The sequence below is a fragment of the Hyperolius riggenbachi genome, chromosome 1 (assembly GCF_040937935.1).
Source record: "Hyperolius riggenbachi isolate aHypRig1 chromosome 1, aHypRig1.pri, whole genome shotgun sequence".
Taxonomy (NCBI): Eukaryota; Metazoa; Chordata; class Amphibia; order Anura; family Hyperoliidae; genus Hyperolius; species Hyperolius riggenbachi.
In genome coordinates this window covers 374,708,071-374,724,936 of record NC_090646.1, presented here as the reverse complement: position 1 = coordinate 374,724,936, position 16,866 = coordinate 374,708,071, and the positions used below count along the sequence as shown (strand labels likewise).

The window sequence follows — 16,866 nt, the reverse complement described above, 5'->3', positions numbered from 1 at the left end:
TCAATTTCACATAACATGAGCTCTGAATCATTCGCTGAATTAGCCAAAGGTGCTGAAGCAGGCGGGTCAGAATGCCAAATTTGCAAATCTGGAGTCAAGTTCAATTGTGAAACTGAATAACTCAGAGACAGAGGTTCTGAGGTCACCAGACTGGATTGAGGAGCCTCAGGAACTGAAGAAGTGGAACAATCTCCAACTGACAGTGTGCTTTCCCTGGTATCAACTGATTGAATCGCATAAAAATCATCCAAAATCATTTCCCACACATCGATCAATGGAGCCACAAAGTCATATCCACACACACACCAGTTTGTATTAAATTATAAGCAGACTTAATGCATGCATTCAATACTGCTTCACTTTTAGCACTGAAAAAATGACAGAATGAATGTGAATCACTCTCCAATTCACAGACCAGAGCTTCAATCTCCCATTTCTCAAATGGAGGATCCCATGCACACTTAACAGCTGAACACTCAGGGCTGAACACAGTTTACAGGAGTAGTTGTGGCAGGAACATGTATTGGGTTATTTAGCAGGCGATTGGCAGATTTCTTATTCCTAAAAATCTCCAAGACCTGTAACAAGTGTTGAACTGTAGTATATGCAAATTTCCCTTGCTGCACAAATAAGTTGATCTGTTCAATACTCTGTAATATGTCTTCATAATCATATTCAGACAATTCATTTAAACAAGAATCTTTATTCTCCCTGGCTAGCGATGGAAGTTCATTAGTAGTTTCATAAGTCCATTTAACTCCCATGAATGGTAACTGAATTTCATTATCTACTAATGGCAGAGTCTCATTACAGGTCTGATGCGCAGTCGCTATGGATAACGACTGCTGATTGTAAACGTTTTTTAAAAAGGTTTACGTTTGGCTTTAGACCTTGTTGCCCTAGGTGATTTATTCAAAGATGAAGGAAAGTTATCAGTGCAGCTATCTGCTTGCTGATTATTTTTGCAAGAAGTTGAAGGAACAGCTGACTGACAAGCTGCCAGGATCTCATTAAAAAGATAAGGCAATGGATCTATGTGTAACCAGTTGTGAATCACAAAAGCTATGAATTCCAGAGGCTTTTGTTTGAAATGAATCTGATCCAGGACATCAACTGCCCAATCAAAAAGTTTGCCCTTAAAAACAGTGCAGACAATCTGATCAGCCCAGGTAGGAATTGCAGAATTCCAAAAATTTGGTTTTGCCAAAAATCTAACCAGTTCTGGTATAAATTTGTCTGCAATTTCAGGGCCAAGCTTTTCAAATATTTTAAAAGACAGGGAGCCATAATTAATAGTGTCATCTTTGCTGGAAATCCCCTCCACAATGGGGATTTGTACAGGGGCTACCATAATTTTACGCTCCGTGGTATATTCTCCACAGTCAGCACGACATGCATAACCTGAAGTGAAGGAGACACACACGCAAGCACAAGGAACCAGGATATCCCCAGTTGTAGTGGAGGAGCGGGCTGACTCCCGTAGGAGATGTGGCGCCCAGAGCAGGCATAGATTCGAGCAACCACAAACAATACTTAATATACAATGAATATGTTATTCCTAGCGTATTATAATTACAGCTATCAATCAAACTGCAATGACTGACTAATATATGTATATATCAGCGATAAACCGATATATAACATAAGCAAGGAACACTGGCTAGGAACTGGAGCAATACAGGGAACAGGACTCAGAAGGATTCGCTACTTCTACGCAGAAGTGAGCGCAATACATGCAAGGTAACAGGAACAGGACTAGGAAGGATTCGCTACTTCTTCGCAGAAGTGAGCGCAATCCACGCAAGGTAACAGGAACAGGACTAGGAAGCACTAACTAAGCACGGGTGATCACGATACGCGCAACTTACCAAAATGTGCTAGAAACTGACTGACTGAACACAGGATATAAACAGTTCGAGTACGTATATATCAGCGACACTGATGTATTAACGTAACACGAATACAAGGAAAATAACAAACGCGCTGGTATGCGTATATATCGGCGATGAACCAATATATGATGCAAGACCAGCAAAGTAACAAGTACTGATAAACAGGAGCAGGACTAGGAGGACTCACTGACTCCTACGCAGGAGATCAGTGCAGTCCACATGAATTAACATTAGAACTATGAACACGGTCTGGGGCCAAAGTAGCAGCAAGACAGGCTTATGCTGGAACTATGGTAGCCCATGGAGCACTGCATGGAAGCAGTCCTTTATACTGAGGTCATCCAATGGGAGCAGACATGCAGATTCCCACACAGGTGAATGATAATCAGGCTGACAGCAGGAAAGGGCAGACAAAGCTATGCAGCCTGCAAGAAAGGAATTGCAGCCCCACTGCAACAGACAATGTTTGCTTTCAGAAGAGCATCTTAAACTGTCATCAACTTCAGAGTGACTGCAGATGGAATCAACACTCAGTGTGAGCGCAAGCAAAACTATGCGAGCAAATGCACGCAAAGAAATCAAAAACTGCTTGTCTACAGTAAAACTGCAGCCAGCAGTACATGCTGCAGAAGTGAGCCAAGGCGGGAGCTTCAAGGATGCATTGCCAGGGGGATCCCCAGCAGGAGCTTCAAAGACGCTTTGCCGGGGCTCTGCAAGTATTCTAATAAAGGAACTTGCAGCGAGGGGTGGCAGGTGTTCGGTGGAGATGCAGGTAAATTGGCCAGAGGTGCCAGCCTCAGCTATGGGGGCTTTGGCGATGTGCGGATGACCTGACGGGGAGCTCTGGGAGTCTCCTTAATAAAGGAGGGGAGAGGGGGATGTGTTAAATTTAATTTGATTAGGCGATGCTCCCATCTAACTTAAGAGCTCACCAGCACTTATTGCTGGCAGGTTGTGTAAAAGGATATGGCCGTAAGACTCAAACTGTCTCGATTCCTGTGGACAATAGTTCTCGTACATGTGTAGGAGGCTTTGCTGTAGATGTAACTTGCACTACTGCTTTGCAATGTTCTAGATTTTAGAAGATAGATGACAGATGTGCCTTACACATAACTTTCTGACAAACTTACTTAGAAGTATCACCATGGCAACTTATAAATATAACCGTGTATACAGAGTTCCAATTGGATTACATCTTCACTTTTCTAAATCACTTGTTTTACAAAAATAAGAATACAGTCTTGAATTAAATTCAATTTAATATTCGTAAAATATGGCATCCCTCTCTGGGACACCTCATATTGTTGTCAAGTATATGGCAACATTTTCAAACAGGGTAACTGTTTTGTGATAAGGGCCATCTATTCAGTGACAGATATTCTATTTAAAAGTACCCCAACAATAGGTATGAGTGCTTGGGATTATGTAAACAGCCGCTGTACTATTTATACAGTGGATGAACATTTGGCAAAGACTAGCTGAAAGCCTGCATTCAGCAACATAATGCGTTAGTAATTTACTACAGATCTGTCATGGGTCATACTTCAGATGATCCTGGAAATACTGAGCTCTTAATGTCTCATTTCATAACATTTTGCAGTGATTTGTAGTGATTGAAACAGAAAATATTCTACTGGCGTAAACCTGAGATTTGGCTCCACTTCATTGTGCTGGGAATACAATTATAGACAATCTGATTCCAGGATAGAAAGAAACACTGCATTAGCACTTTTTAAACTAATTGTGTAAAGAAAAGGTAGTCCCTGGTTAACGAACGAGATAGGGATGGTAGGTACGTTCTCAATCTGAATTCTTTCTTAAGTCGGAACACTGTGCCATCTCTGTCCTCTGTACCTCCTGTACTTCCATGGTCCTCCTCTATGTCACCTCTATTTCCCTCTGCCTTCATTGTCCCCCGCTGTGCCACCTCTGCATCCCACTGTGTCACCTTTGTCCCCATTCCCTCAGTGTCTCCATCTGTGGCACCTCCCCTAAGTGCCTTCACTGTTTACCTCTGCCTCCACTGTGTCCTTCTGTACCACCTCTGATCCCTGTCCCCCTCTGTGCTACCTCTGCCCCCCACTGTGTCACCTCTGTCCCCATTCCCTCAGTATCTCCATCTGTGGCACCTCCCCTAAGTGCCTTCACTGTGTACCTCTGCTTCCGTTGTGTCCCTCTGTACCACCTCTGATCTCTGTCCCCCTCTGTGCTATCTCTGCCCTCCACTGTGTCACCTCTGTCCCCATTCCCTCAGTATCTCCATCTGTGGCACCTCCCCTAAGTGCGTTCACTGTGTGCTTCTGCCTCCACTGTGTCCCTCTGTACCACCTCTGATCCCTGTTCCCCTCTGTGCAGGGCCGGATTTGCCTACAGGCGCCTGATGATGAAAAGGCGGATCACTCCACTCCTCAAGTGAATCCCTCCCATCTTCCCTATGCAGAGTCCTAATGAGAATGTATATGAGTGGTTACTCACCCAGCTCTCTGCATTCCACAGACTAGATCTCCATTCAGTCGGGGCACCACTAGCTACTTAATACTGAGGGTATCTCTGAGATACTATCTCTGGCTACCTAATTGTCATGATCGCTTCTGCAGCATGTACTGCTGGCTGCAAGGTACTGCAGCCAAGCAGTTCTGATACCTTTACATGCAATTGCTAGCATAGTTCTGCATACATTGCTTGTGATAGTCTGTCAGCTAGGGGATGGTAATCTCAGTCGCTACGCCTCTTACGCCACAACCACACACCCGCCCCACTGCTGCAGCAACGTCTGCACGGTCAGCGCACATGCATGCACAAGGCTGTGATGCGCAAGCCCGCAACGCATACACCCGTGACATGTACACACCTGCAACATGCGTGCACACACCTGTCCCCCTGCCCTCATCCTTGCATGCGGTCTGGCAAAAAAAGAGGTTGCTACATATAAAAGCGGAGGCTGAAATGGGGAGCAACACATAAAAAAGGGAAACTGATGTTCAAGGGATCTGTTCATGATAGAGAGGGCCTACTGTACATGAATGAAACACATGGTATTAGGGGCTGCACGTGAAATGGAAGGGGCGCTGCTGCACAAGAAAGGAGAGACTCAACATACTTCACCTAGGGGCACAAAAAGTATAAGTCCAGTCTTGATGATCATTGATATTACTATTGCACATTTTTATTGCTGACTGAATAGGTTTCTAGATACATGGGTTTTGAATAATGAAAAGCTTTCATAGTAGATTGACTAGCAACTAAAAAGTGGCATTTATGAGTGGCTTTTGACACAAACTACACTGAGGATTTCATTCTGCTGCTATGTATCATTGTACTGCTATCACATGTATGACTATAGTGTAACAGAATGTATAAATATTTTGCCATTGTGGTCCTTTAAAGCTGATAGCAGCAGTGTTCCCTTTACTCTTCCCATGCATATTCATAAGCTGTTTCGAATGGAATTTGGTCTATTTCAATAAAGCAAAATAATTGCAGAAAGTAGGATGGGATATACCATGGCTAGTGTGGACAGTTCATTTGTTACTTGAATGCAGTTGCACGGTGATGCCCTCTACACAATGAATTACCTGTGCTGTTTATATACAGCACTTTTGTAGTATAACTTATAGAGAGGATTTCTATTCTATCCAAGCTACGGGACAGAATCTACAGGATCCCAGTGGCATGTTCTCGAGGCTTTTCCTAGAATAGAAAAGAGAAAAAAATGAAATAAGTTCATCAAACACATTTTTGGCAGTTGTCAGCACGTAGATGTGTTTCCAATGAGTTTATCTAAATTTTGCTTGCACAGAACAGTTAAGCATAACATTTTCCGTTTGCTCACCTTCTGCTTGTCTAAACAGTTTAGCAGAATTGTCCATATCACCAGTTGCTGAGGGATGTGTGTAAATGTAAAGATGTCCCTTCATATTTTACTGATACCCGCTTGGATCAAACATCACATGTGTTACTAAACCCTCTGCTAAAACAGCTAAGCAGATGAAATAGATACTAAACCCACCAGAGACGCAGTAACCTCACCAAGCCAGGTGCACTTTGTGGTAAAAAACAACAACACAGGAGCGGTGTGCAGCGACCCTGCATTTTTAATATTACTGGTTACATTACAAAGTTATATTAGTGCTAATGTAATAATGGTAATAGCTATTGACTTACAGTGTTTGGTATTTCTCCAACATCCTTTAAGGAACATTAACTTCCAAGAACGTATTAACAAGTTTAACAAGTACGGCAAGACATTGTTACAATGCTTAATTATGTTTTATGAGAAGGAATGAGAGAAGCAAGAAAACAAGTGGAGGAGAATCATAGAGACACTGTAGTGACATATACTGTAGTAGAATGCAGTAAAAGATCCAAAAAAGAGGGACAGCAGAGCGCGGGGGGTAGGGTCTTTGGGGGCACAGTATAGTAACAGAGGCTGGTCATTGTATGCAGAGCCAGCCTCTGTGTCCTAATAGCATTCTTACAACCCACCTCGGGTTCTCTTTAACGTAAAATGTGAGATAAGGTTTTATAATGCTCAAACACTGGCTAAATAATTTATAAATGAATGTTGCAAAAAATAAGCAATTTTATCCATTACTTTATTTTCATTACAGAAGTAAAAAGAGTTCAGTCAAAATAAGACTTAACCTGTTGTTCTCAATAATGCCTATCCATTACCATGTATATGTTTCCTGGGGTTACTTGATAGATCTGACTTAAAAACTTAAAAACTAGCTTCACGTAAAAATGCTTTAATGAATTATATATAGATATAATATATATAATATTATATAGATATAGATAAGAGTTCTATCATCACCTAAAACAAGCACATCGAATTACTGTAATAGATCAACCCTAATAAAAGTCAAAATTCAAAACTGGGGGCTGAAACAGTTTGAGAAGTTGACTGTGATCAAAAACAGCCGCAAGGTTTACATTATTTAGAGTCTGGCTAGTACAGCAATCCTCGGTCCCCATTTAGTATACAATCCATGTACACAATAAAGCCCAGCACATGTTCACCAACAGAACACTCCCGCTATACATGTTAACAGCCTTTAGACAATTGTCATTATGTTTTGATAACAAGGTAAACCTTCATTACATGCAGTTTCCCGCATAACCATGTCTTTGCCTTGCATCCGCAGCTGTCTGTGCTATGCTGAGACTACTGATACACATTCATAAAAGACTGTAGTTAGATAGCTAGCAACTGCTGACTGTTTCACCTTACTGTTAAATGTTGTGTATTTTTTGAACAATTTCTCAACAGCTCTGAAACCTTCAATAATGATTTTATTCCATATTTTTATATTTTTACTATCCCTACCTTTGAAGACTTATTACCCACTATGCAGTTTGGGTGATGAGGAAAGCAGAGCGAACAAGCGTGTGGCGCTGCTCCCTGACCAATACCAGCCCACATGGTTTTAACATGGGGGTTACCTTTTAAGGCTGGATAGGGGAAGCAAAACATGCCCAGAACTGACAATTTATTGATTTTTGCACACCAGGACGTGGTGGTTTGATAGATAATTTCTGACATGTCCGATCTTATTTGTATCGTTTTTTCTTATCGATTTCTCATAGAAGTGAATGGAAATTGATAAGAAAAGATAATATATATCGAAAATAAGATCGGACAGTAAATTGACTGAAAAATCACATCGTGTATTCCCAGCATTAGTTTCATCAATGGCACTTGTTGACTCGGTGGCCTGGTAGTGCACCCCAGTGTTGAAATGCAAAATGTGCACATTTCCCTATTTATGTAACCTCCTTGGCGGTAACCCCGAGCTAGGGTCGAGGCGGAAAACCACAGCTAAGAGCGGTAATCCCGACCTCTGCTCGGGGGTAGCTGCCGGAGGCTGTGTGCAGAGTATAGCGTGCAGCGGGCGTTTGTACATAGCTCCCAGGGATCCCAACGTTGGCCGCCATTCTTCTTCCTCTCCTCCGGGGCTCTGTTTCCTTCTGGTGAGATCGCTGCAATTTCACTTTAGAGTTGCAGCGCCACCTGGAGGATGGAGGCATAACTGCAGCACTGGAGCCAGGGAGGTGAGACTGCTGCAGATCTCTCTAGCAGCATGATTTTTTCAAGGTTTTAGGGCCTGAAAGGGTGCAAAAAAATTGCACTGCTTTTAGACCCTGAAAGAATCATAACGCCAAGGGGGTTAAATAAAACCAGCCGTGGCTTCTGGTGTGCTCTCTCTTCATCACTGCCCAGCAGGATGCATCCCGTCCAGCGACTGCAGTCAAAACAGGCATATTAAGCTGAAGGGTTGCAATTAATCATGGCTCTGTGTGTATTTCTTGTGCTAGACACACAAAATAAAATGGTAAAGTCAATGTTCTGTCCACAGGTTGTTTGACACACGTTACAGCATTCGAGAAAATGGACAACTCCTGACCATTCTTAGCGTGGAAGAAGGCGATGATGGTGTGTACTGCTGTGTGGCCAAAAATGGTGTAGGAGACCCAGCCGAAAGCTGCGGGGCTTTACAAGTGAAAATGAGTAAGTGTAGTAATACAATGATGTTGTGCCGGGTGTTGTTCTCTCTGGAAAAAACAGTTCACAGTTCTGTCATATTTTTTCTGCTCCTCTTTAAGATTTGAAGTATGATTCTCTTTTCATTGCATCCCTCAGATATATTTCAGTAATGCATTGTGAGCTTTATAGGATCATCTGATTATATGTTAGTATTATTAATCTTTGTCAAATGACAACCTGTCAGTGCAATTACCGATACTTGAGCCCCAAAAGCACCATGGGGCCAAGCGACTAGCAGGATGTTCACCTGGCAGAAAAGACAGTGACACTGACTCTGGCACAGAATTTATAAGTTGAGCCACTCTGAGAAACAGTAGTGTCATAAATGATTCAATTTACTCTTTAAAGTGCTGTGGAAAATGTTTCAGTGCCATATCACAGTAAAAATTGTTTGTAAACCTACAGTACAGTTAGTGCCTGAGCCCACTAAAGCAATTGTGTTGTGTCCATGTCTGTCCGCTTCTCAACATCTGTAACACTTATGTGTTGCTGAAAAGTGGACACAACTGTGTTATTGGGCTCAGGTACGCCTGAGTTTTAGCATAAAGCAGCTACTCATTGTATGACAAGAGTAACCAAGCAGCTTGGGGTGACCCAAACCATTAGGAATGTATAGGGGGATAAAAAAACTAAACAAAAAGCCCTCCTACTAATAAGCAATGCTTGGTGAAATTTGCCATATTAAAAAAGAAGGATACTTGCAATAAATCAGCTATAAGTGAACATTTGGGGTTACCCACAATGCACCAGCACCACTACTGAATATGCAAATTATTGGTGGTGGTTTGGGTCACCCCGAGCTGCTTGGTTACTCTGTTGTACTGGTCCAAGCCCTATCCCATACAGCCATATTAATCCTTGCCATGTACTGACGAGGACCAACAGTCCAAAACAGCCTGTCTACATGAGGGGTTGATGTGGCTGTGTAATATTTAAAGCTATAGGCTTCCTATACACCAGCAGTTCTGGATGCTAGTCTGGCTTACAGAGGTGAAAAGAGATAATTTGCATATTCAGTAGTGGTGCATTGTGGGTAACCACAAATGTTCACTTATAACTGAATTATTGCAAGTTTCCTTCTGTTTTAAGAAGGCAAATTTCACCAAGCATTACTCTTTGTATGTTAACTATTATCAAGTTCAGTGGTTACTAAATGCTCAGACTTTAAAGTAATGTCTAGGACCTGTTTAATAAATATCTTAAAGAGGAACTGTAGTGAAAATAAAGTAATTAATACAATTGACTTTTTTTTTTAATATTCATTTTTAAAATGATTTAGTCAGTGTTTACCCATTGTTAAATCTATCTTCACCCCAACATTCTGCAATTTATCACAGGTGGTGACAGCTTTAGTCCTGTCAGGTGATCACTGCAAAATATTTAAAGTGACACTGACTTGAAAAAAAACTCCTGATATAATGAATTGGTTATGTAGTATGGATAATTAATAGAACATTAGTAGCAAATAAATTAGTCTCATATTTTTATTTTCAGTTATATAGCTTTTTTTTATAACATTGCAACATTCTCTAATAATTGCAGTTTCCACAATACACTCAAAAAGGTGAAGTGAGGAGCACCTTGGAACGCTGAGGTGTGCCACGACCCTGTCCCAGTGTCTCTTGGGACCACTGTAATCCAAGATATAGAAGGGTCGGCACCACCAAGTAGTAGTTATAGCTCTTTATTCAGCAGTAACAGACGCTGTTTCGGGCTAAACAGCCCTTTATCAAACCGCTCACGGTTTGATAAAGGGCTGTTTAGCCCGAAACAGCGTCTGTTACTGCTGAATAAAGAGCTATAACTACTACTTGGTGGTGCCGACCCTTCTATATCTTGGTCCACAATACACTCAGCATTTTAAATGATTTCACAGAGCAGGCTAGTGACCCTTTGAACTTTTCTCTGCAGGAAAACCATAAACAAAGAAGAAACAATGAGAGACAGTTGAGATAAGTGCTTCAAAAGACAGTGCTGTCTACTACTTCATAAAGTCGCAGAGCTCACAGAAGCTCCATTGCATAGATAACAACTGCAGTTTCTTAATTCTCCCTGTACTGGAAACAATATGAGACTCATATCTGTGCTGTTTTATTTATTAGCAATAATACACATACAAATCATTATATCATAAGTTTATTTTCACTTCAGATTCTCTTTAACCACTAGCCGTCTGCGTCACGCCAATGAGCGTGGCCACGATGGCAGCCTCAGGACCGCCTAACGCTGGTTGTCCTGTTTTGCAGGAGATCGCTGATGCTAGGAGACTGTTAGACGTCAAAACTGCTGTCTAATTACCCTGTACAACGCTGCGATCTAGGAAAGCACTGTACTGGGGACAGCCGTGTTACATGGCTGTCCCCTCCAGAGGCAGGGAAGTGATTGGCTGTCATAGGCCAAAGCCTATGACAGCTGATCATGGGGATTGGCGAGCGAAGGGAGGGAAGGCGGGCCTACAAAAAAACAAACATTTTTTACAGTTATTGATGAGATATGTATTTTTGATTTTCTAGCGTTTTTATGCAACATTTTTATCTGGCATCAGGTGGTCCCTACACATGTGTGGATGGTTTGAGTGAGTGAGTTGTTTATTATCATCGTATTAAAGTGTATTGGTGCTTTGAGAATAAAATTGATACCAGCAATATAAGTTGACATTGGTTTATGTCCAGCGCTCCTTTTTAAATACTATCTAAACATAAAAGGGACTGGTCTTTAGGGGGGTTTAACACTCTGGTCCTCAATGGCTAAGAAAATAAACCAGGTCTCCCAGAATGCTTGGGGGATATTCTGCATATCTAATCAGCTTAGGCCAAGCATCACTGGGAGGGCAGGGTTGCATGCAATTATACAAGTATGTGTAAATATAGGATGTATTTGTGATGTTGAAACCAGGAAAATTACACTACTAGTGGGTATTCTGAATAATTTACTGCATTCTACTATATTTCCCTACAGTGCCTCTTTAAGTCTCAGTTGGTCGATTTGCCATTAGATCGACCAACTGACAGATCCCTATCTGATCGAATCTGATCAGAGAGGGATCGTATGGCTGCCTTTACTGCAAACAGATTGTGAATCGATTTCAACCTGAAACCGATCACAATCTGTTGAGCTGCTTCTGCCGCCGGTCCCTTCCCCCCCCCCCCCCGTATACATTACCTGAAGCTGGCTCCGGGTCCTCTTCTCCGCGCTGCACCCCGCACCGCATCCCAGCGTACACTGTGTCACTCCGTGACCAGAAAGTTCAAATAGAGCGCCCTCTAGTTGAACTTCCTGGTCACTGGAGTGACACAGGAAGTTAATGTACGCTGGGATGGAATCAGGAACAGAGCGGTGCAGCGTGGAGAAGATGCCCGGGAGCCAGCACAGGTAATGTATAATTGTATCGGATCGGCCGCCGCTAGCGACGTGCTCCCTACCCGCGGGCGATCGATGGTAATTTCCCGCACGGTGCGATTGGCGGACCGATACGATTTTGAGAGAAAATCGGATCGGCGGGTGCGTTTAGCGCAAACGATTGGCAGCAGATTCGATCCCAGTGATCGAATCTGCTGTCGAAACGGCGGCAAATCGGGCCAGTGTATGGCCAGCTTAAAGCTCTTTGGATGTGTTAACTGATGCCTACACACCTGTCCTAGATTTACTTAAAAGGTTCTCAATGTGGCCACTAGTCGACAAACCTTTCAGCAATACACAGTGGATGGGGTGTCGGGACACCCTGGAAAGAAGAGACAAAACAAAAATCGGGAGCCCAAATGGTGTAGTATGTCAGTAACACTGAAAACAATATAATGATAAAAAGGCTACTCACAAAGGTGGGTTGCCGGGGGCAACCGACCACAGGAAGCAGGTGGAGATAATGAACCCATCTCCACTCGAGGTGTCTCAGAGTGGGACTGGTGGTGGTCGCTTGTTCTTTAAAAGACAATAACGGCTTCAAACATGGTCTGTTTTTGAACCCCACCCACAACAGGTGTGGGGGGGGGGGTGACTAAGCTCAATGAGGAAGAAGTGCCCAGGGGTTTATAAAACTGAGTTAAAAACAAAAGTAAAAACGATAAATGAGGTGGCTTACCTCTATAAGGACACTCTCGGTCCCTTCCCCCCCCCCCCCCGTATACATTACCTGAAGCTGGCTCCGGGTCCTCTTCTCCGCGCTGCACCCCGCACCGCATCCCAGCGTACACTGTGTCACTCCGTGACCAGAAAGTTCAAATAGAGCGCCCTCTAGTTGAACTTCCTGGTCACTGGAGTGACACAGGAAGTTAATGTACGCTGGGATGGAATCAGGAACAGAGCGGTGCAGCGTGGAGAAGATGCCCGGGAGCCAGCACAGGTAATGTATAATTGTATCGGATCGGCCGCCGCTAGCGACGTGCTCCCTACCCGCGGGCGATCGATGGTAATTTCCCGCACGGTGCGATTGGCGGACCGATACGATTTTGAGAGAAAATCGGATCGGCGGGTGCGTTTAGCGCAAACGATTGGCAGCAGATTCGATCCCAGTGATCGAATCTGCTGTCGAAACGGCGGCAAATCGGGCCAGTGTATGGCCAGCTTAAAGCTCTTTGGATGTGTTAACTGATGCCTACACACCTGTCCTAGATTTACTTAAAAGGTTCTCAATGTGGCCACTAGTCGACAAACCTTTCAGCAATACACAGTGGATGGGGTGTCGGGACACCCTGGAAAGAAGAGACAAAACAAAAATCGGGAGCCCAAATGGTGTAGTATGTCAGTAACACTGAAAACAATATAATGATAAAAAGGCTACTCACAAAGGTGGGTTGCCGGGGGCAACCGACCACAGGAAGCAGGTGGAGATAATGAACCCATCTCCACTCGAGGTGTCTCAGAGTGGGACTGGTGGTGGTCGCTTCTTCTTTAAAAGACAATAACGGCTTCAAACATGGTCTGTTTTTGAACCCCACCCACAACAGGTGTGGGGGGGGGGGTGACTAAGCTCAATGAGGAAGAAGTGCCCAGGGGTTTATAAAACTGAGTTAAAAACAAAAGTAAAAACGATAAATGAGGTGGCTTACCTCTATAAGGACACTCTCATAGGAAAAAAAAGAGAATTTTATTTTTGCACAGGAAATGCATTTCACGGGTCTAAGCCCGCTTCCTCAGGTCAATAAGAGTGCCAGAGTATGTAGAGCCAGTATGCATGGTGCGCTTCTCTGCATTTGTTTTATTTATTTCTGTTTTATGATTTGTAATACAACATTTCTTTTTTTTCCTTAGCAACATATAAAACATTTCAAACACACATTTCATTTTTGACTGGCAATTTTGTAGGCATAAATGTGCTTACCGTAGTTTTACTGCTGTAGTGGAAAGACCCATAAATAGGCCACATTTATTACTATGAACTAGCACTCAAAGAGAACCCGAGACAGGATAAAAAATAGATACCTAAGAAGATACTCCAGAGGCTTCCCACATCCTCCTCCAGACCACCGCTGCTGCCCAGGACCCTCTTGAAGGTTGCACATGTGCTCCTCTTCATGTATCACCATGTACTGCCTGCATATGGCCATGCCTGCACACTAGGGAGAAGCTGCTTGTATACTTGGCTTTCTGTGCCGGCATGGCTGTACTGATGCAGAGTGGCCTCACTCAAACATGGCAGGAGGATCTGTGAATGTTTACCAATAGTAGAACAGAGTTGCTAATAGACCCTTTCTCGATAACTTAAAAGGGGAAAGGTCAAAAATATGAATTTGCAACACACTGGTAATATTTCACTGGAATTGGTTAAGGCTCTTTAGTATCAACATCAGTTAACAAACCAGATTTGGACTTAGGGAACCGGTCCATGGGCTAAAAGTAGAAGCCCATGTGTGGTGCATCATTTGTGCCTCATTCTATTGATGAATTGTTATAATTCTCGCCTAGCATTTAAAGCATTCACGGTATTTATATTTACACCTATTTTTTATTTTTTATTTTTTATTTGACAATTTTAATTTCAACTCCGGCTGTTGTTGATTTTATGTTCCACTTTGTAGTGTTATGTATGTTTTAACAACTTTTAGGATATGTATATACATATGTGGAGTATTTATTTCTGTCTATAATGTATTTATCCCATATGTGTCATCTACTAAATACCAGCCGCAGATTTCACCGTGTTGTTCCTCTTTAAGGAAATACATTTATGTGCTAATTCCCATGTGAGATCATGGAGGATGACGCGCTGTCTCATTAATACACGCAAGTCCCCATGAAAGGACTATTAGTATGCGTGTATTGTGCATTTTAATCATGTTTTAATAAAGTTTTCTATGGCTTCCCCAGGTTGCTATGGCAACTTTTGGGGGAAGCCTATAACCCTGCGCCTTGTAGCATACGACGTCATCTGACGAAGGCGCAGAGCGCCGAAACGCGTAATGACGTCGTACGCGTGCTGAGGGACGAAGCCACGCCCATCACCAGTGAGACGGAGCCCAGACCATCGGGACCCGCGCTGCCGGCCACAGCGCGTTATCCTCCACTGATCCATAGCGGCTGGCTGCCCGCTGACACGCTCAATTGAATTTTGAACATTGTGAGTATAACTTGTAAGTGCAATAAATGTCCATCCTTTGATGTAATACACTATGGCGCGCTCCACTCTTTTCTAGTGATCATTGTGCAACAAACCCCACCACGGAGCGTCGCAGTGTATACACCTGTAGAGAAATCAGCTATTTGTGACAACTTGGGACCAGGAGCGCAAGAATTTTGTTTGTAGTTAACAAATACCTGTCTTTCAATATACTTTTCTCGTTTTTAGAGCCAAAAATCACTCGTGCACCGGTGAATGTAAAACTTATTGAAGGTGTTAAAGCTGTTCTTCCGTGCAATACGTTGGGAAACCCAAAGCCTTTCGTTTCCTGGGTAAAAGGAGAGAATGCAGTCAAGGTAATAATTGATATATATTTGTTACTCTAAAAATTATCTGTTGCCTGACAGAAACATTGGGAAGAACGCACATGGTTTCTGTATAGGACACATAGGGTGTGTCCAAGACTTGGGTACCTACAAAGAGTCTCCACAAAAATAACCTAATTAGGTCTAATGTGTAAGGCAATCTGTGGCCTTATTTTCAGTCAATCAGTTGTAGTCGATCAGTTGGGAACATTAAAGTAATGTACACAAATGCACAATGGTTTTTCCGAACAATCTTTTGTGAAAGTGATTTCCTAGGTTCTAGTCCTTGACAAATTATATTGATGCATCCGTTATTTGCGCATGCACATGGTACAACATGTGCATGACCAGTAAATATTTACCAGCATTTCCCATCACTCAATGACCAATAAAAATATTGATTGTCAATAGCTTTCTTCCTTTAGCTCATTGTCCTTGGGGATGGCCGGGGAGCTACTCTTACTGCCCCGGTGCCCCCTGCCTGACCTGTTTTTGAGGTAGGACGGCTGAACTCACATATCATGGCTATGCCGTATTATTGTTGATGCTCACTCATTATAAGGCATTTATTCTATCTGGTGCATGTTATCTCCTGGTTGATGCTCTCTTTCTCTCAGCAATTGAACAATAGGGAGGAGGAGACCAGGAGATGCCCTGTTCCATAGAGGATAAAAACTAATGGCCAAGTGAAAAGTGTGAGCATCATTCATATTCATGGTTCCTTTGGTCTACATCACAAGGTCAGAGGGAGAGCCCATCTTCACCGTAGAACAAAAGTTAGTAAGCATAATGGAGGGAGAACTGATCTGAGACTTCCATATCTAAAAGTAGTGAGATTTGCACTCTGTTAATGTTTTTACTAGTTGAAGGAAGTTGACTGTGTAAAATTACCTTTTGATATTTATTTTAAGTTTATTTTATGTGACTATGAGAATGTGTTGTTTATGGTATACCATTTTTTTTTTAACTTTCATAGCTGTTATTATTTATATAATAATATGGAAATATTTTAAATATGTATCTTTAAAACTTTTTAGGAAAATACTCGTATCTCCATTTTAGAATCTGGAAACCTAAGAATTCAAAAAGTACAGAGAGAAGATGTTGGTCTTTATCGCTGTATGGCCAAGAATAGCCTTGGCACTGCAATTTCGAAGCCTGCCCTGCTAGAAGTGGAAGGTAGGTGCATTCATAATGTATGTGCTATTGATGTCTATCTTTGGCAGGAAGAATGAAGATTGGACCTGATCATTACTGTAACTGGACTATAAGTCTGAGGAAGTGATAGATGGTGGTTACATGTCACAAATTTCCCTTCTCTGCAATGCCATTTTATCAAATCCACTCTGGGATTTGGTGTTCTCTCTAAGATAGGTGCTCAGGTGAAATTGAAAGGCTGATTTGGTCAGTCTAAGCTGTCCTGCTTTGGGGACCACATGTATGTGTTGTGCTGATCAAACACTTATTTGAATTTTGTGCTGTAAAAAAATTGGTAATTTTTGTTTTGCT

The 16,866-nt window shown here is 42.5% G+C and overlaps 1 protein-coding gene across 1 annotated transcript in view; it reads left to right on the top strand.

Annotated features, from left to right (window-relative positions):
* Window positions 1-16,866, top strand: part of MUSK (muscle associated receptor tyrosine kinase) — a 206,873-nt gene that overhangs the window by 52,848 nt on the left and 137,159 nt on the right. Inside the window, exons 3-5 of the mRNA XM_068234339.1 lie at window positions 8,252-8,403; window positions 15,221-15,348; window positions 16,395-16,536. Of these exons, the coding sequence (XP_068090440.1) occupies window positions 8,252-8,403; window positions 15,221-15,348; window positions 16,395-16,536 (422 nt within the window). The remainder of the gene's footprint in view (window positions 1-8,251; window positions 8,404-15,220; window positions 15,349-16,394; window positions 16,537-16,866) is intronic.